This window comes from Scardinius erythrophthalmus (genome assembly GCF_964197995.2).
Source record: "Scardinius erythrophthalmus genome assembly, chromosome: 23".
In the NCBI taxonomy this organism is placed as follows: domain Eukaryota; kingdom Metazoa; phylum Chordata; class Actinopteri; order Cypriniformes; family Leuciscidae; genus Scardinius; species Scardinius erythrophthalmus.
Window position 1 is genome coordinate 31,702,096 of NC_138243.1, and position 20,068 is coordinate 31,722,163.

The following is a 20,068-nucleotide window of genomic DNA, read 5'->3' on the forward strand; positions in this document are numbered from 1 at the left end:
TTTATGAGCTCAACACTACATTTACATGTTGAGGTTGTTTTAACTTTTAGTTTTTATCCAATATAAATGTTCCTCAATTTATCAACTAATGGACAAATAAAATAGATAACTTATGTTTAGTTACTTTATAGATTTGTTCTACATAATAGCACACATACATCACTCAGATGCCTATTTCATATAGTAATCTGCAATTCTTATAGAAGAGTTTCTTGCCAGATATTAAATAGACATTTAGTAATTGTATTTAAGATGTATACGGTTTAAAATGTATGCAAATCCACTTTGGAGACGTATGTGTCCTTACTGGAGCTTCTCTGTTAGCTATACATAATAAAATGTGATTTACAGCAAAATCACAAATAGCCTATACAGCGTCTTTACACCTTAAACAATTCAACAGTTTACTGTACAGTAGTTCAACACATGCGATCATTTGATTTGTAATACTCACATTTGAGTCTCGTCCGTCATCCTTTCCGTCACGTTCGAGTATGACCTATCCTTCTTCTTTTTTTTTGTGACGTATCCTCTCGCGTGGCCTCCTGGGATAGAAGAGTATCCATCGGTTGAGCACTCAAAAATCTGGGCGGAAGCAGTAAGCCATCCGGGAACTTCTCGCCTACTCTTTTATGAATACTGATGTTTCGAACGTACTGCTTCCTTCACGTACTGTTTTCGCCTACTATATAGTAGGAAAGTAGGCATATTCGAACGCACTTAAGTCCGAATCTCGCGATAATTAGTACGTCACCCAGGTAATTCTCGCCTACTCTTTTGGATTCGTACATACTTTTTCGCTCGCCTACTCTTTTTCCCATACTAAATAGTAGGGAAGTATGCGGTTTCGAACGCAGCCACAGTCTTTGACCTCAGCCTGGATCTATGTTACTGGAGCTTGGCCTGTAGGAGAAAGCTGAACTCCAAGCGATACAAAGGAAGTTTTCATTTTTGTTTTGTACTTTATTTTTATTTGCAATAAATATCGACAAACATTCAACAACAACACTCTTGGATTTTCTTGGATTTGGGCTGTGAGTCTGACCCTGTTCTCGCATTCTCCAGGTGGTTAGAAACAATAACAGGGGGTTACAGGAAAAACCCAACATTGTTTTTGCCACTACAACGAGAGAATACACATTCAAATGTATTGCATTTAATCAAAAAATACTTTGCCTCGAGAAAAGGACAGTAACATATAAAGACCTTCCGCGCTGGTCGGACGCCGGTTCTGGGCCGATCGAGCGCGAGCTTACACAAGCTAAACTTTAACTTTTGCCCCATCGCTGGACACATCCACCTCACAACTACCAATGAAAAATGAAACGCATTTTAAGAGTTTCCATTTTGCAGAAGGTAATGGATTATATTCATGTGACATGAATAAACAGTCAATGTGTAATTAATAAATGAGTTTAGAATTGTTTCTGTAATAATTTATACATTTTATCTGTGTATTAAAGGGTCCACGTGACAGATATTTCTCTTTATTCCTATTCAAATAAAACATTAAATGATAAAAATTATTCTATACAAGCGTTATTCTCTGGTAGTCATCCTAAAATAAATAAATATAATTTATAAATTATAAGCAGATAACGGCTAATGTATAATATACACTGCCTGGCAAAAAAAAAAAAAGAAAAAAAGTTGCTGTTTGGATTTAAGTAGGCAAATATATTACGAGTCTATGATTGGATCATTATCGCAGTGATTATTATGTTTCTAGGATGTCACATGTTTTGGCAACAGTTTTTCTAACCCTAATTGATGGAGTGTGTAGCTTTTCCTTTGTAGGAAGACACATCATGGCCATATTCCAGGATTACAGTTTCAAGATTCATCAGGCTCAGATTGTGAAAGAATGGTTTTGAAGAGCATGAAGAATCATTTCCACACGTGGATCGGCTCCTCTGAGTCCAGAGTTTAAGAGTCTTTAGGTTGTGCTGGAGGAGACTTTACAGAGTGCTGGACTCTTGTCAATACAAGATCCTGACCAAACACATCACAACATTTATTTCCATTAAGAGATGAATCTTGATATTGTCATCCTGGAATATGGCCATGATGTGTATAAAAATAGTATCTCAATGATTCTAAAATAACACTGATGTTAAAACAAAATTATTAATTATGAATGAGCTTTGCTGTCCTCGCTGCACTGGGTTTGATATTGTCCTTCTGTGAGGAGCAGAACCTGATAAGAACATAGCGATTTAATTATCGATTTATTGAACACTTTCAGAACTTCAACAGAAGATGTTTTGAAGAAAACATTTTGTGTGTGTGTGTGTGAGAGAGAGATAGAGAGTGTGTGTGTGTGTGTGTGTGTGTGTGTGTGTGTGTGTGTGTGTGTGTGTGTGTGTGTGAGAGAGAGAGAGAGAGAGTGTGTGTGTGTGTGTGTGTGTGTGTGTGTGTGTGTGTGTGTGTGTGTGTGAGAGAGAGAGAGAGAGAGAGAGAGTGTGTGTGTGTGTGTGTGTGTGTGTGTGTGTGTGTGTGAGAGAGAGAGAGTGTGTGTGTGTGTGTGTGTGTGTGTGTGTGTGTGTGTGTGTGTGTGTGTGTGTGAGAGAGAGAGAGAGAGAGAGAGAGAGAGTGTGTGTGTGTGTGTGTGTGTGTGTGTGTGTGTGTGTGTGTGTGTGTGTGTGTGTGTGTGTGTGTGTGTGTGTGTGTGTGTGTGTGTTTATAGAGTTACATGTCCCTAGTGCACATGGATAATCACAAACACAGTGTCAGATGTATGATCTGAGTAACAGCTCCCTCTTCAGGCCAGTGGAGGGAAAGTCTGGCCATCCTCAGTGTTACACCATCCATCATTTTCTTTCATTATTTCTTTCTTTTATTTATTCATTTGTTTATTCTTCCATCCGCACATCCACAAATACATCAATCCACACATCTATCCATCAATCCACCCATCCATCCACACATCTATCCATCCATCCACACATCTATCCATCCATCCACACATCTATCCATCCATTCCTCCATCCAACTACTTTTTCTGTCTGCAAGTGGTGTCATGAGGGTTGTCACTGTCTCGGCATGGGGCAGTTCTTATACTTTAAAAAGAGGAAGGAAAAAACTATAGAATAGTTATCAGTGTGCATTTGCAGTTTACTCTCCTCGAGTCTGTTTGCAGCGGCTGAAACTACACACCGGTGAGAGATGCACTTGTTCATCATTAATATTGTCTAACTAATGAAGTTACATTAGGAACTTAGTAAACATTTTCTCTCTTAAAAGCCTCTGAACAACCAGAGCTCGTGTGTTCCTAACGCTGTCTTTAAATGAGTTTTAACCGTGGAAATCTACTAACAGTGAAGATTGTAAAGTATTTTTATAATTTTTGCAGTGTTTATAACGCAATAAACGGCTGTTATTATAGTTTTTATGAAATGAAAGATGACATATTGTTCTGTTGTGTAATGATTTAGTTCCTGTGGTGATGTCCCTGATAACTCTTGCTCTGGTGTCTCTGCTCCTGATCCCAGGTCAGTCTCTCCTGTAAATCACACATCAGTTCATCACTGACTAAGAGAACAAGGTTTTGGCTAGTTAGCATGGATCAGTTAGCCCTGCAGTTAAAATATAGCACTGGTAAAATATCTACTATAATATAGGGACATTTCTGTGATTTATTTGTTGCTTCCAGAGTAAACTGTATTATTCAGGATTTTGCTGATCTAACGCTAACTCTGAAGCTGCTAACATTTAGAGAACGGTTTTCATGGTCAGAGTTCAATGTTCTGCTTCCTGCGTTTCATCAGCTTCTGTCTGAGGGCTGTTTTACACACATATCACATCATAAGTGTAATTCTTCATTTATAAACAACAGTTTTGTAAAGAAAAACAAGTTTTAATAAACGTTTATGGCCCTCTTTAACTCTCAGATGGGCATGTGTGTGTCCGTCTATAGGTGTTTGTTTCCTATCATTGTTTCCTTGTGAATGTTGTGTTTCAGGAGTTTGTAGCTGGAGTGTTGATTATTGGGGTGTGAGTTACAGTCCTCCAGACATCTGTGCACTAAAGGACTCATCAGTGATTATGAGCTGCACTTATAAATACCCTGGAGGACTTCAGATCGAGAAACTGTTCTGGACCAAAACACCGGTAAAACATAATGAAGAGTTTCCAGATCTGTCTGAGGACCCTGAATACAGTCAGAGGCTTCAGTATCTGGGAGATAAACAGAAGAACTGCACCGTCAGACTGAGTCATGTGACACTGAAGGATTCACACATGTACTATTTCAGATTCACCACTAATAACCCTGATGGAAAATGGATTGGTGATCCAGGAGTGAATCTTACTGTCACAGGTGACTCTGATGAGGTTCATCTCTTCTTCTGCATTATGTTGAATAATAATCAGTGTATGACAGCAGCACTAGATATAGTGTGTGTGTGTGTTCAGATCTTCAGGTGGAGTCTCCTGAGAGAGTGACAGAGGGAGATCCAGTCAGTCTGAGATGTAAAAGCATCTGCGCTCCGACTGGCAGACACACATTCATCTGGTACAGAAACACACAGATGATATTAACTGACCTCAGTAACACACTCCTCCTCAACCCAGTGAGAAGAGCGGACTCAGGCAGATACAGCTGTGCTGTAGACGGACACACTCTCATCTCTCCTGCTGTTCAGATCAGTGTCATGTGTGAGTGTGTTTTCTTTCCAAAGCCAGTAGAGTTCACTCGTCCCTCCTTTTCTTTAGAAATGAGAGTAATTGGGGCTAATCTTTAAAACATTTAAATGCTCACTGTTTCAATAGTACAGTCACAAAACATGAACAATGTTTGATTGTAACATTTTATGTTATATTCAGGTTTACAACTCCCTTGTCATGGCAACGCCACGCCATAAACACAACACACTAAAACAGCCGTTCAAGTAATGGTTTAAACACCTTTAAAGCTCAAATAATTCACACATTTTAACAAAATACTGATTGTAAATGCTTTAAATAATAAGATTCACATTTATGCCTTTAAATCCTCCAAAATTAGCCCCCATTCACTTCTATTGTAAGTTCCTCACCATTTCTTTCTTCTCTTTTTAAAAAGAAAACAAAACTAAAATACAACACTATTAATTGTGTGTGGTAATCAGTATTATGCAACAAATGTTTGAAAAAAGAACTGTGTTGCATAATACAATCAGAGCTGGGTAGTAACTTTATACCAAGCATATCTTATTCAAATTAATGTGATAAACAATGTAATGTGTGTAATGTAATAGATTACTGTTCGGGGTTATGTTCAGTTTTTTTGGGGGGGGGTTCTGATCCTGTTTATATGAGTTCCCTGTAATTTTTAGTTCCCTTATCGAGTCGCTCCCTCGACATTAAGTATGGGGAAATCCATTTTCCTCGAAATGCTGAAGCCTGATTTGAACAACTCTTTTGCTTGCAAATAGCCAAAAAAACTCAGAATCTTTCTTCTTCACCTGGAGCCTGGTTTCGCCGTGGATTCACGCTAACAGAGTGGACAACGTGGAATTATCCCCTCACGCCCACACTGCCCTCACGTGTCAGAACCTCTCACCTACGCTGAGGCTAGTTACAGCCCTCCGAAGGAAGCGCGGGAAATTGTCTCTTTCGGATATGGTGAGGACGACACCCCGTGAGGACGTTTTTCCCTCATCTCCACGAGGAGCTCACCCGGTCATGGCGCTCCCCTCACTCAGCCCGAGCCCATGCACAGGGTACCCAGCTGCTGACGACAGTGGACGGGGCAGAGAAATTGGGTTACACTCGACCGCCTCCCATCGAGGACGCTTTCGCGGCCCACCTGTGTCCTTCTCCTGGATGGAAAACCGTCTCATTACCTTCAAAGCCATGTCGAGCCACTGCCCACATCGCTGCGAAGGCATATATTTCGGCTGGACATGCAGCATCTGCCCTCCACACGATGGCAATCCTGCAGATCTTCCAAACTCGACTCTTAGGGTCCCTGGACGAGAAAGGCCCGGAACCTGAGTCCCTCAGGAAGCTGTGCACGGCGGCGGATCTGGCTCTGGCCGCCTCTAAAAAGGTCGCCCAGGGAATCGGTGGCTGACGCTGACCGAGAAGCACGATGCAGAGAAGCAGCAGCTCCTGGACGCCCCCGGTAAGCCCGCTGGGTCTTTTAGGCGTCGCGGTTGAGGCTTTTTCGGAGAAGTACGCAGAGACCTTGAAACAGTCTAAGATGATGCTGCATCTTCAACCAAAATGGTCTCAAGCCCCCCCTAGAGCGAGGTCTAGATCGTCCTCAGCTCAGCGTTCAGCTGGATACACTAGGCGCGCGTCCCAGAGCGCGAGAGAGCGCCGCGAGCCTGAACTGCCGCTTCGTCGCGAAACCAGCTTCCAGCAGCCAAGGGTGACCGGCAGACAAGGAGCAGCGTTCCTGATGTTCGTGCCAGGAGGAAAAGAGCATGGTCCGTGCACAACAGAGGACCTGCGGTGAAAACAGCTTGTTCCCGCTCAGAGTTCCCTCGGCAACCAACAGAGAAAGCTGAGAATGTTTGTGTAAATATTATGAAACCTGTAGCGTTTGCGACTCTGGGTAAATTTGAATTAGCTCAAGAATATATGGAATTTTGGAAATATTAATAATTATGACTCATGTTCATAATTCATAAGTCGCATGTACATTTATTTTATCAATTATAGAGATTAACTGGTTCTGTAACTGATCTAATCGTTATTCGTCCAGCGAATAAAGGTGAGATTATCACAGTTAAGAAGGGTTATCTCTTTACAAACTCTAAGAAAGTTTGATCTCCTGGCCACGGACATCAAACCCTTCTGAGTTTATTAATTAAAACTACTGAATGTAGTCTAATATCGAGCTTGTAGCTTAAGATCTTTTTAGATTCATTGACTTAAAAGGTGGATGTTTCAAACACAGAGGCAGTGAAAAGTATTTATGAATTTTAATAAATGCAAAACTATGATTATATGATCTACGAACATAAACGTACGTAAAAATGCACACAATAAACAAACAAACAGATAACCAAACAATAAAAATACGTGATCAGAAGTAACATGAAATGAAAGAAAGATAGAAAGAAAGGCAGAGAATGGGGAAGCTAATAATTATTACATACAAATAGAACCTAAGTTCACGAGACAACCTGGAAAGCAGTTTTATCAGAATAATGTTTTACTTGCACGTTTGTTCTCTGTTCGGCGTGAGGCTGAGGCAGGGCAGCGTGACGATGTCGATCCTGTTTCTGCTGTGTCTTCAGGTGCCGCGAAGTTTAAAGGCTCACTGCATGTAACATTACCGAGAAGGTTCAGTTCGTCTTCTGGGTCGTTTCGCAAGACGATGTAAAGGCTTACTTGAATTTAAGTTACCGAGAAAGTTAGATCATTTCCCTTTTTGAGGGGAAAGGCACGGATGAGCTTAGTTGCAAAGAACGGCAGCTACGACTCGAACATGAGCGCTGCCGGGGAGGATAGGAGGTCAGCGGGATCGATGAGAGAAGAGGTGAGCGAAGAAGGAAGATAAGAGCGAGAAGAGAGAGAGAGAAGGGAAGCATGATATTTTGAAGGGGCCAAAACTCACGCCCTCTCACGGACGTGGGCCAACCGTCTTTAACAACGGATCGGGCACACCTCCTGACGTTTCGAGATCTATACCCCCCTTCCTCTTAGAAATTGGAACGATAGATTCGTTCGTAACATTAATATCACTGGTATTAATAAAACAATGCATCCTCTGATATGTTGCGTTAAACATTCGAGACCGTTGGGATATCTGGAACAAGACGATACCATGAATGGCACTGCCATGACATAATTACACACAGATACACGATTATAGTCACATCACATTGATTACAAACCAATAAAGTTATATAGGCATAATATTTGGGACAAGGGATCATGCACACATCAAGAAAATACATTTTAAACATTGTACCAAATGATTTTGATCACGCGTGGTAGGATCCATGTGTGTTTCTGTGTGTGTGTGCGTGTGTGTGACCAGGACTGAGAGTTCATGCTGCCGCTGAACTTTTGCTCTCTTGCCTATGTGTGTGTGTGTGTGTTTGGTTTGATGAGATCATTAGCCAGCACATCTGGCCGGACAAAGTCTTGTTGTTTTCTGACGTATAAATCAGTGTCTGAGAATATCCCTAGGGGATCTGCGTAATCTCAGACATCGTGGCGCCTTGCGCTCGTGGCTTCCCGTGTAAACTCATAAAAGAGGTGTCTATAGACAGCCATCAATGAGTTACTTGAGCTGATAGATGCCATCTGTTGTTTGTAGACAGTTCAAGAAGGACAGAGTCCGTTTGTTGGTAATTTCAGTAATTTTAAATATATATATAGAGAGAGCTGGTAATCTGACCCTCTTCTTTGCGTTACAAACCGCTGTGTTCTGGTTCAATAAACAAAAAGCATTACATGTCTCAGCAAAAGATCTCTTTTCCTCCCATAACTATTACCTGTGACATAAGCGAAACCTCTCCTCCTCTAACCCGAGGATGTGACTATGTGTGTTCCCGTGCAAAGAGCCGTGGACGAGTCACTGGCCATTCATATAACTGTCAATGCTTCTCCGCCAGCATGCAGTAATGCCCCCTCTGTCGAGTCACCTGAGCGTGTGGTCGGCGCTCCCAGCGGCGTCAGATTGGGTAATCAACACTGTAAAACGCGGCTATACGCTTCAGTTCGCTCGCAGACCATCCCGCCCCGGCGCGTGATTATGTCAGAGGTATCTGAACAGAGCGCTCCGCTGCTACGGGCAGAAGTAGAGATAGTGCCCAGGGAACACAGAAATTGTGGGTTTTACAGCCGTTATTTTCTAGTCCCGAAAAAGGACGGAGGTGTACGCCCCATCTTGGATCTGAGATTACTAAACAAAGCGCTTGCGAAACACACGTTCAAGATGATTATGGTGAAGCAAATCCTCGCGCATATTCAGCCTGAGGACTACTCATTGCAGTGGATCTGAAGGATGCGTATTTTCACTTTCAGATAGCCCCGCATCAGATAGCGTTTTGCATTCGAAGGTGTCGCATACCAATTCAAAGTGTTGCCGTTCGGGCTGGCTCTGGCCCCCCGCGTGTTTACAATGTGCATGAATGCAGCGCTCACACCCGTGAAGCTCAGTGGAATGTGCGTTCTGAACTATCTCGACAACTGGCTAGTCATCGCTCAAACGAGAAGCGATCTCGAGGACTGTCTGTGAACATACGGAAGAGCACGCTTCAGCCGTGTCAGTCGATTACATTCCTGGGTATGGTTCTGGACTCGCGCACGATGATCCAGTCCAGATCCAGTCCATTCATAATACACTAGCCCTCATCATTCAAGGCAGAGCCATCCCCTTGAAAACATTTCAGATGCTACTGGGTCTGATGGCAGCCGCAGCCTCCGTCTGCAGACTGGGCTTGCTGCACATGAGACCACTGCACATGAGACCACTGCAGCACTGGTTGCAAAACCGAGTGCGATCCCTGCAGGGCTTAGCGAGGAAGGTGCTCTTGTGGAAGGATCGGGTACTTCTTTCGATCCGAACAGTACATATACCGGGCAGTTTGAATTGCGGCACGGATATGCTATCCAGGGATGGCATTGTGCACGGAGAGTGGAGACTACACCCTCAAACTATAAATATGATCTGGAATCTCTTTGGCGAGGCGGAGATCGACTTCTTTGCTTCAGAGAAGAACGCCCACTGCCCGCTGTACTTCTCACTGTCAACGGCTCCTCGGGGAGGGGACGCGCTGTCGAGCTGCTGGGCCAAGGGGCGGAAGTATGCATCTCACCCGGTCAAAATAATGCCGCTAGTGCTGCAAAAGATCAGGGAAGAGAGATGTGCGTTGATTCTGGTAGCGCCCAAGTGGCCCAATCAGCCGTGGTTCCCGGAACTGGTGAACATGTCTCAGCTCCCCCTGTGGCGAGTCCCGCTGAAACAAATTTGGTGGGGAAGCACCCCCTGATATCGAATTTCTCCAGTGGGTGAGGTGGCTTAATCCTCCCCTGTAGTTACTGACTACCACACACACACAAAAGTACTGTTTTTTTAGTTTTGGATATTTCCTAATAAGTGACATGACCTGTTGACACAAGGATCCATGGAATCCTGTTGTTTATGCTAAATTCTGCCCGTATCTTCTGTATGTAAGAACAGAAATAGAAGTGTTTGGTGGGGTGAGTGACAGTAAATATTTCTCCTGTAGATCCTCCAGGGAATGCTGAGATCTCCATCAGTCCATCTGGTGTAATAGTGGAGGGAGATTCAGTGACTCTGAAGTGCAGCAGTGACTCAAACCCTCCTGCAGAAATCAGCTGGATTAAAGGAGGAACGCTTGTAGGATCTGGAAGAATCTACAGCATCTCAAACATCAGCTCTAATGACAGTGGAGAATACAAGTGCAAGGCCAGCAATGAACATGGAGAGAAATACTCTGATGCTGTGACTTTAAACGTCACAAACGTCACAAACGTCATGTGTGAGTTCATGATAAAACATAAGATGCAAATTTTCTGTTTTGATAAATTCAGTCCATATTAGTAATTTTAAAAATGTGTAATAAGATTTTAAAAATATATATATCTGATAATTCTTAGATTCTTCTCGATTCTTAGATGCATCGCGATGCGGAATCGAATCACAATTGTCAAAAATCGATTTTCTAAATGTTAATTGATAACGTAATATTGACAGAACGCAAAGGTGCCTGGACAGTATGTGGTGTGCGCATAACAGAGACATGTGATGGTGGAGCGAGAAATCCGACCGGCACCCTCTGCGTTAAAATAGCGTAACTTTGGCTTTATGAAGTTGAAGGGGAAAAGAACCTGGACAAGAGCCACACTTTATGCAAGAAGAGATCCAGACTGCGACCAAATGGCGACAAGAAGTCGCACTGGTGTGACCACCACGTTGTCCAGTTGATAAGAGCTGCAACTTCTGTTACATACGAGAAACATCAAACGACAAACGAAACGAAAGAGAAACTAAACTGCGCTCTTCGTTTGAGCTGTGGCGCGCGAACCGTTTAGCGCAGCGCGAGCAAAGAACAGGTTTACTCGCAATCACGCAACACTGTTATTACACATCGCTGGGAGATCCAGTGAGAAAGTGTTCGAATTCACAGCAGAATGAATAATATCGCAGCGAGATCTAATTTGAAGCATTCAAATTCTATTATAACCCACACATGTCAGATCAAACAGCGCTGATGTTAAAACCAGGACAACCTTAGAAGCTTTCACCCAACTCGGAAAAGGCAAAGCCAATTACAAACTCTATCGCAACATTTATTTCCAAATCACTTCCATTTGTTTAATTAATAAAATATATTGGAAGTAAATTCATTACGAATCATTACAAATACTTTGTTTTAAAAGTACCAAGGAGTCACACAGTGAGAAAAAAGAAAATCTGTATAGAAAAAAAAAAATCACAGTCATGATCTTTTATCATTTATCACCGCAGTCCTCAGAATCGCGATCGAATCGTGAGATGCCTAGAGATTCCCAGCCCTAATACAGAGTGGACGCTTCTGCTGTCAGGCTCACAATCATCATCTCAGAGATCAGACGCTGTAACTGTCACAGATGAAGGTTTTATTTTATTAAGAGTTCAAGACAGTTCTGCAGGTTTGAGAGTTAATCTGAACTCTAATTCTTCATCTTTCAGCTCATCGTGGTCAAGGCTGGCTCGTCGGGTTGGGGATCACTGTGGCGTGTTTAGGACTCTTCATCGTCATCATCATCATTCTGCTTATAATGTGAGTTTGATTAAAATCATTCTCAATTACAGTGAGCGAATGCAATTAACTTTCAGACTAGTGCAGGTGTAAATGCCTCATGTGATGTGATTAGTAATTAATCTTTAAAATGCAGCTTACAAGTTTAATGTCTGTTAAATCAGGAGAAAACGAAGAGTTGCTAAAGCTGAAGACCTCACCGAAAAACAGGTAAATCTTCCGGACACAACATGTGAATAGTCTAGTTAGACGGGGCCATTCACACAGAACGTGAGAGACAGTCAGTGGAACGAGAGACAAAAAAAACAAAGAAAGTTTACCGCCTTTTAATCTGAGTGCCGTGTTTATAACGGTCAAACACGTCCGTCTAGCTCGAGTTTACATAGACAAACAATGGAAAGTAGAGCACTGAAATGGAAAACCGTGTTCTGTGTGAACAGCCCTTAAATGTGAATAATAAATATTAAAAGGGGTGGTATAATGCCCTTTTCACAAGATGTAAAATAAATGTCTCTGATGTCCACAGAGTGTGTGTGTGTGTGTGAAGTTTTAGCTCAAAATACCCCACAGATATTTCTATAGCATGTTAAAATTGTCACTGTTGAGGGTGAGCATAAGCGCACCGTTTTGTGTCTGTCCCTTTAAATGCAAATGAGCTGCTGCTCCCGGCACAGGGGGCGGAGCTTCAAGAGCTCCTGGCCTTTTACCTCACACACACATGCACTGAAAATTTAAAAACTTTTAGCCTTTTATGTTTAAACCGGAGTCAGACAATGATGGAGAGACTCGAGAAGAAGTGACAACATGTAGAAGCAACAGGACATTTCTGAATGATTAGTTGATGTTATTGTTGTAGCTTATGTGTAGTTATCTTCTAGTCATTGATTAGCATATTCTGTCATGATAATCTATAAATCGTGTCCCAAGGGCGGGGTTTATGTACATTTCAGGGTTGGTGATGTCACTAACCCTGGAGGAATGTTGTGTGTAGTTCCTACCAGCCGTTTGTTGTAGTCCTTAAAGGGATAGTTCACTTTGAAATTAAATTTTGGTATGTTTTAGCTTACCTCAAAGGCATCCAAGATGTAGGTGTCTTTTTTTCCGCAGTAGTTTCAATTTTGATATTTTTAGGTCAAACCGTTCTTGTCTGACAGTCATATCATGCAGGTCTGTGGTCACGGTCTCAAAGAGCATGCAGAGTCCAAATTAAACAATTCCCCATCGTAAGTACACATTGATGGCCTAAGACACGAAACGAGCGGTTTGTGTGAGAAAATGAACAGTATTTATATCGTTTTGACCTCTTATACACAACCTCGTCCAAGTGATCTGAGGGCGCATCCTGCTGTGTGACGTGTGCTAGATGTCGCCTTGGCTACGGCAGTTCATTGGAACGAATGTCTTTAATGCGACATCTAATGTGTATACATCTATGCACCAGTCTGCGCACACGTCACACACCAGGATGCGCGCGCGCCCTCAGATCACTTGGACGAGGTTGTGTATAAGAGGTCAAAACGATATAAATACTGTTCGTTTTCTCACACAAACCGCTCGTTTCGTGTCTTAGGCCATCAATGTGTACTTACGATGGGGAATTGTTTAATTTGGACGATGGGGAATTGTTTAATTTGGACGATGGGGAATTGTTTAATTTGGACTCTGCATGCTCTTTGAGACAGTGACCACAGACCTGCATTATATGACTGACAGACAAGAACGGTTTGAGCTAAAAATATCAAAATTGAAACTACTGCGGAAAAAAAGACACCTACATCTTGGATGCCCTTGAGGTAAGCTAAAACATACCAAAATTTAATTTCAAAGTGAACTATACCTTTAAAAAGACATTTCTGTTAAAGTAAATATCTCCCTTTACTCTGAACTTTGAGCGTCGTAACTTTGCAGATGTTGTTTATGCTCAAACGGCAACATTACACACTAACTAAAGTTAGAAAAGTCAACCAGCCCTTTAATTTTCTTCTGTTTCAGGACAATCTGTACTCTACCGTAACAGGGAGAGATGTTCATGTTTCTGAATCAGCCGATTGTGATGACGCTCAGTACGCCAGTGTTACTTCCAGCAAACCCAGAAGAGACGCAAATGCTCCTGAACGCAGAGAGACTGAGGAGATCCAGTACGCAACTGTCCAACATCACAGAAACAAACAGACGAAGAGAGCAGAGGAGAACGAAAGCCACTACGACAATATCAGGATTGGTCAGCCTGATTCTGTCCTGAGGTGAGAAGAACGAGCTTAAAGAGACAGTTCACGCAGGAATAAAACATCTGCCGTCTACTCGCCCTCATGTTGATGAAAGGAGCATTTATAGTTCTTTAAATCTGGAATTTTGTGGTTAATAACTTTGTGTCCCACTGATGTTTCAGAAACATCTGAACTGTTTAATGACTTTTATCATCATGCAATCTGATCCATAACATGACTGTTGTTTTATTTGATGTTCTTTAGGCGATCAAGCGTGCCGACTGTGGAAGAGGCGTCTGTGATCTACAGCCGTGTCAAATGAGTGAACGAAACCATCATGAAGACAAAGGCCAAAACAATGAAACAATATTCTGAGAGCAGGGCTGTCAATTTAGCATACTAATTCACTCACAGTTTTTTATTGTTCATTAAATCAGGTAAGGGACGGTTTATGGAATGGACCACTGGAGGAAAATAGGGGAGGGTCATGTCTTTTTATTCTTTGTTGAGGGGAGGGTCTTTTATATTCTATTTGTATTCATGAAAACAGTGGCTTGTTTTGTGCATATTTTTCCATCGCTAGCAGAAGGGTCTGACCCAGCAAAAATCCAGTTTGGCGCTGTTTGACAGTGCGTGCGCGCTTCGGGGGGTACTATTAGTATTTAAAATCCAGAAGTTATCAGCAACTTCTATTTAAAAAGAAGTTTTGTCAGCATTGCGATTCTCTTTATACACATATACACACTTTAATAAATGTATTCACGTTTAAACACAATTTAAACAACGTATTATTCAATGCATTACTTCTATATAGATTTATATATTAAGTTGCTCAAGCAAGTGGTGAAATATTTAACCATGTACTTATATTAAAATTGCAAACATTTTAAATTAAAACTTAAAATTGACAAAAACAGCCGACTCTCATGCCTTTTCTTTTGCATTTAAATTTTAATACAATAAATATTGCATGTCAAAAATAACTTGTTTTTCCACCTCCACGAATGAGACGAGTGTTGTTCATTATGTCGCCTTGTTGAGGTAAATTGTAGTTTTCCTTGCTTTACCCCGGTCTTAAAGTAAAAAGATGACTGTGAAAAAAAGTAGTATTTGAGATTGAGATTACTACATTTTTTTTATCAAACACATTTATGGTGAAATTACTACATTTTCAGGTCAATCTGTGTTCATTTTGATCACGAAACATGCGCTGTCACTTTAATTCAGCGTTTGCAGTACAGCAGAAATAGACTAGTGTGGAAACGATCTCTGCACTGCTGTGTACGCACCGCAACTGGAACGGATCGACGGACTGCAACCGCGTGCAGTGTGAAAGCTCTAACCTGTTAAAGGGTAACTAAACCCTAAACCAACTTTTTTTAGTTAATGATCTGTAAGAATGGGGCTTTATTAGTGCTGTTCATTGATTCGAGTTACTGTTTGACATTTGGGTATAAAGTGTTTTAATTCTACAATATATGGTGTAAAAACGTCTGAGTGCTGCCCTCTTCAGGTTGAACGGTGGCTACTGCAGTTGAATTTTCCTATTGGATGTTTGCGGTACTGCGCGACGTAAGCGGGTTCCAGCTCACCACGCCCTCCCTTGGTACTAGGGCTGTCACTTTACTTCCGAAAATCGATTGCACAATCGATTGGACCAACCAACGCAAGTTTCGAAAACAAAAATAGGGAATCGATTTTAATGGTCCTTTCTCGGAGCGCATCCAGCTCGTCACGATACGCCCGCAGCGAATGCGCGTCACACAGCAACTGCAGTGACAAATACACATATCAGCAAATTATACTTCTGCACAATGTGTCTCTTTTTACAACAAAACTGTTAATTCTGCCGGTATGCAGTCAGTCTCGTGCATACAGATACAGATTCGGGCTACAATCGCCTACGTAAGCGAAATTTGTTTGACATTTCTAATGGTAAACACAGCCATGTTGAAGCCGGCAGTGATGTTTTTCACTGATGTTATGGCAGTCCACTCTGCTTATTGTGTTTGGAGAATGTTGCAGTCCTGTTTGACATTGTGCACGAAACTTCATGCCAATAAATCATCAGGAATATTGCTGACTTGTGTGTCTCAAGCGCCCTCTTTACGTTCGTCCTAATGCGTGTGAGTTGTCCGTGGATTTGCCCATATTTAGCATTTAAAATGGAAATGTCTTTAGACATGGAAAATCGATTTTACAATCGATTCAATCAACAATTATGTCTCAAAAATCGAACAGGATTTTTTTACAAAAGTGACAGCCCTACTTGGTACGAGCTACCACGCATAGTATTGCATCTGTTAGGATAGCTTCAAGTTAGCGTAGATTTATCTGTATTTAGTACTGTGGTCAGGAGGGTACGTAGGTGAAGTGTTGCTGGTTGCAACAGCACTGTTGAACGGCATAGCTTTCAGACTTGGAAATTAGGCGCCAGTGGAGCTCAAGTGTGCAACCTGCATTTTACACGGGATTGCTTCTCCAACGCAGTAGAGGTGGACATGGGCTTCTCCACACAGCTCGCGCTGAACAGCGACGCAGTGCCAAACGCTGCTCCTCCTGCGAGGACTCCACCACTGCAGCGGCGTCTTGATGTGAGTGAGCATATATATAATCACAATTTATGGTTAGGCTAAAGTTAATCCTCTGGGGTCGACAAACGCGCCGGCGCATTTTGCTGGATTTTTTTCACATAGCAGCAAAATATGAATATGCCTATATAGAGAGCGCGCGCTATTGACATCAGCTCGATAAAACTCATCAGATGCATGTACTTTACGTCGTCTCGCGACCCTGTGAGTCACTCTCCATTTTAGAGTCTGACAGCAGCTGTCAATCACTCCGTCACTGCGGGTCTCAGGTGCACGCCCCCCCGCTCAGCCCCGCCCTCGGCTCCTCCCCTCTATCTCTGCTGGGGTCTGCCCATTTTTCAGCATTTTTAAAATATTGCCAGTGGGTGGAGTCAGGCTCTGACCAGGAGCTTAGTTACCCTTTAACATGGGTACGAAAAAAATACACACCGCATACGCACTGCAAGCGGAGCAGGCCTATGTGTGAAACGGGCGTGAGGCGCCAGAACTGCAGCTGATAGAATGTGCGCTACCATATTTTAGATTCAATTAAATTAAATGTTGTCAGCATTGCGATTCTGTTTATACACATATACACACTTTAATAGACGTATTCACGTTTTAACACAATTTAAACAACGTATTATTCAATGCATTACTTCTATATAGATTTATATATTAAGTTGCTCAAGCAAGTGGTCAAATATTTAACCATGTACTTATATTAAAACCGCAAACATTTTTAATTAAAACTAAAAATTGACAAAAACAGCCGACTCTCATGCCTTTTCTTTTGCATTTAAATTTTAATACAATATTGTATCTCACAAATAACTTGCTTTTCCACCTTCACGAATGAGACGAGTGTTGTTCATTATGTCGCCTTGTTGAGGTAAATTGCAGTTTCCCCTGGCTTTACCCCGGTCTTAAAGTAAAAAGATGACTTTGAAAAATAGTAGTATTTAATTAAATACATTTATGGTGAGATTACTACATTTTATTTAATCAAACACATTTATGGTGAGATTATTATTACGGGATGAGGAGGAGGGAGGGTCGAGCTAGCCTCCATTTTGTTTTACAATACTTTTAACGTCAACAAGAAGTGACGTCACCCAGCATCGCTTAGAGCATCTTTAATATTTGGGCTTTTCTAACAAACTCTGGAAATGTGCAACAGTGGATAAAATGAAAGCTTTGATGAACACCTCAGTCTATTAAAGGGGCAGTAAGTAAGAATTACTCCCATCTAGTGGTGAATTTGTATTTTGCAATCAAACTAATTTTGCTCTCCAGCGCCTCGCGTTTTCAAATGCGCGTTGCATCTACGGTAAGCGATATGTACCAAAAAGCTTTGACAGGATGTCTTCTAATAGCACCTCGTCGAGTTTTCCTTCTGGTGAACTGGTTTGTTATTTCAAACAAACTACAACTTGACACAACGAACAAACGAATGTTACAGTTTTGAACAAACAAAACTTACAACCTTGTTTATAGGACCATCTCTACTTTACTCAATAGCTGCTATTCATCAAAGAGCCTGTTTAACTTTTAACTATGTTCTACTGTCTATATCAGTGTTTCCCAACCTTTTTTCAGTCAAGGCACCCTTTGAAATTAAAAAAAAATGTGTGGCACCCTACACTAGTGTTGTCACGATACTACTTTGATACTATACTTTGAAATGTGCTTTTTTTTTTTTTTTGATGTGCACAAATAAATGACAGGTAGGCTACCATAAGATTTTCTTCTTCCTGTTCCTTTTTTTTTCTTCGTTCATGCATGTTACAAATGAATGAATGAATTAAACATTTTTAATTTTATATAATATATAATTTTGTTATAATTGCACAAGATAGCTTGTTTTTACTATATTTTATGTAGCCTAATAATTTCACAGTAAATCTCCAAATTAATGTAGAAACATCATAAAGACAGTATATTTCAAATAATTGTTTAATGGCATCTTTTTATGAATGAAGTGTTATTTGATTCTGATGTCACTGCTGCACTGTCACATGTGGATCCCACAAGCGTCCCATTTTCTCACAACTCTTAACGTTCATTTAAGACTTTATTTAACTAATTTAAGACTGCTCTCATGAGGATACTCAAAGCGAAAGCTCGAAAGAGAAGTCGAGTCTGGCGCGCGTCGTGTCAGCATCACAGGACAGCGCATTCTCTTTTGTATTTTCTCGCTTGCATGGTTAGAAGCATTTGCATGAAGACGAACGTGATTATATAATGTAACGCTAGCCAAAGGATGACAGAAAAAAATGCTGCTTTAATTGCGTTAAATATTTTTAACGTGTTAAATTGAAAAATATTAATCGCACGCGTTGCGTTGACAGCAGCACAACCGATGTGAATACGCGGCAAGACGGACGTTGTGACAATTCGTGTGTATTTGACTGTAAGCGCATCAATGAAAAATAGGCAGCTTTATGTGGACGCACTGGGAATGAGGCACGGGAATAAAATCACATGCAAGCGCAACCTCCGCAATTCAACGCCAAAAACTTATGATTTGCATTTGTATTATAAATTTGTGCGCATTATTTGTTGTTATTAGAGACTTCCGACGATCCGAGATTGATGGTAAAGATTTGTTTTTTTTTACACAGTTTCCCGCTGGGAAACGCTGGTCTATATAGGCTAATAAAAAAATAAAAAGCCTGTAATTAAGACCTTAACATTGACTTACCTGTCGAGAAGAAAGCAGGCAACTTCAGCGTCTCTTTTGAAAGCTTTCTCCTGCATTAGCTATCCCGACATTATAGCTAATAACCCTTGTTTTTGTAATCTCCGATCACGTTTCCTTTTACGGTCTTATTGTGGAGTTTTTCGACTAAGAGGACTCGTTATCCTGTGACTTAACCGTGCAGTGCAGCCTTTTAAACTTGCCGGGGCAGTGACAAAAGCGCCTCTCACTGCTCTGCTCCGTTTCTGCTGGTTTCAGTCACTTGACGCGGGCTCTGAACGAAAACGCGTTGTGGAAACGCGTTGGCCTAGTACTTTTTGTCCCTCTCTGCTATTATAGTTTTTCAAGATGGCGGAACTTCATGGAAGCCTCCGTGGACCTACCCGTCCCATGTATATAAAGATAATAAATTCTTCGTTTACGAGGATAAGTCAGATCATTGGCAGAGGTATTTGGACACCATTGAGGACATATTTATGAAAAAAAATATTGATTTTAGATAATAAAATACCTAAAAAGTTACTTATTGTCCCTTTAAAGTCTCCAGTGATGATTATTTGTAGAGCAACTTCTGTGTACGTGTGCTAAGACGAGGTCAGCCATGTTGGTTTAATCCGTTTGACTAAAATAACATTTTACGGAGCCTAAAGTCACATGGTGGTGGAAATTATATTTCAATTCTTTTGCGTTTCCTCTCAAATCCTTTGCATTACCCAGCATGCAACTTTCGCGAGCATTGAAATATAATTTCTCCCCCATCTCGTACTGAATCTCCATGTCCTTTAGGGGGTTTGTATTAAGCAATATTAGCTAAGAATTCATTTTGATCGATGATGTACATTGAGACACATTGGGCTGTGCATGTGTTCTTCATTACGG

The 20,068-nt window shown here is 41.3% G+C and overlaps 1 protein-coding gene across 1 annotated transcript; it reads left to right on the forward strand.

Moving 5' to 3' along the window:
- Window positions 1-3,445: 3,445 nt before the first annotated feature.
- Window positions 3,446-14,827, forward strand: LOC308683502 (B-cell receptor CD22-like; the record flags this gene model as incomplete). Its single annotated transcript, XM_081353962.1, has 8 exons — window positions 3,446-3,491; window positions 3,962-4,318; window positions 4,414-4,656; window positions 10,176-10,448; window positions 11,642-11,732; window positions 11,876-11,921; window positions 13,704-13,954; window positions 14,183-14,827. 8 exons carry the CDS (start codon window positions 3,446-3,448, stop codon window positions 14,238-14,240), a joined length of 1,365 nt encoding a protein of 454 aa, XP_081210088.1. The 3' UTR covers window positions 14,241-14,827.
- Window positions 14,828-20,068: the final 5,241 nt, after the last annotated feature.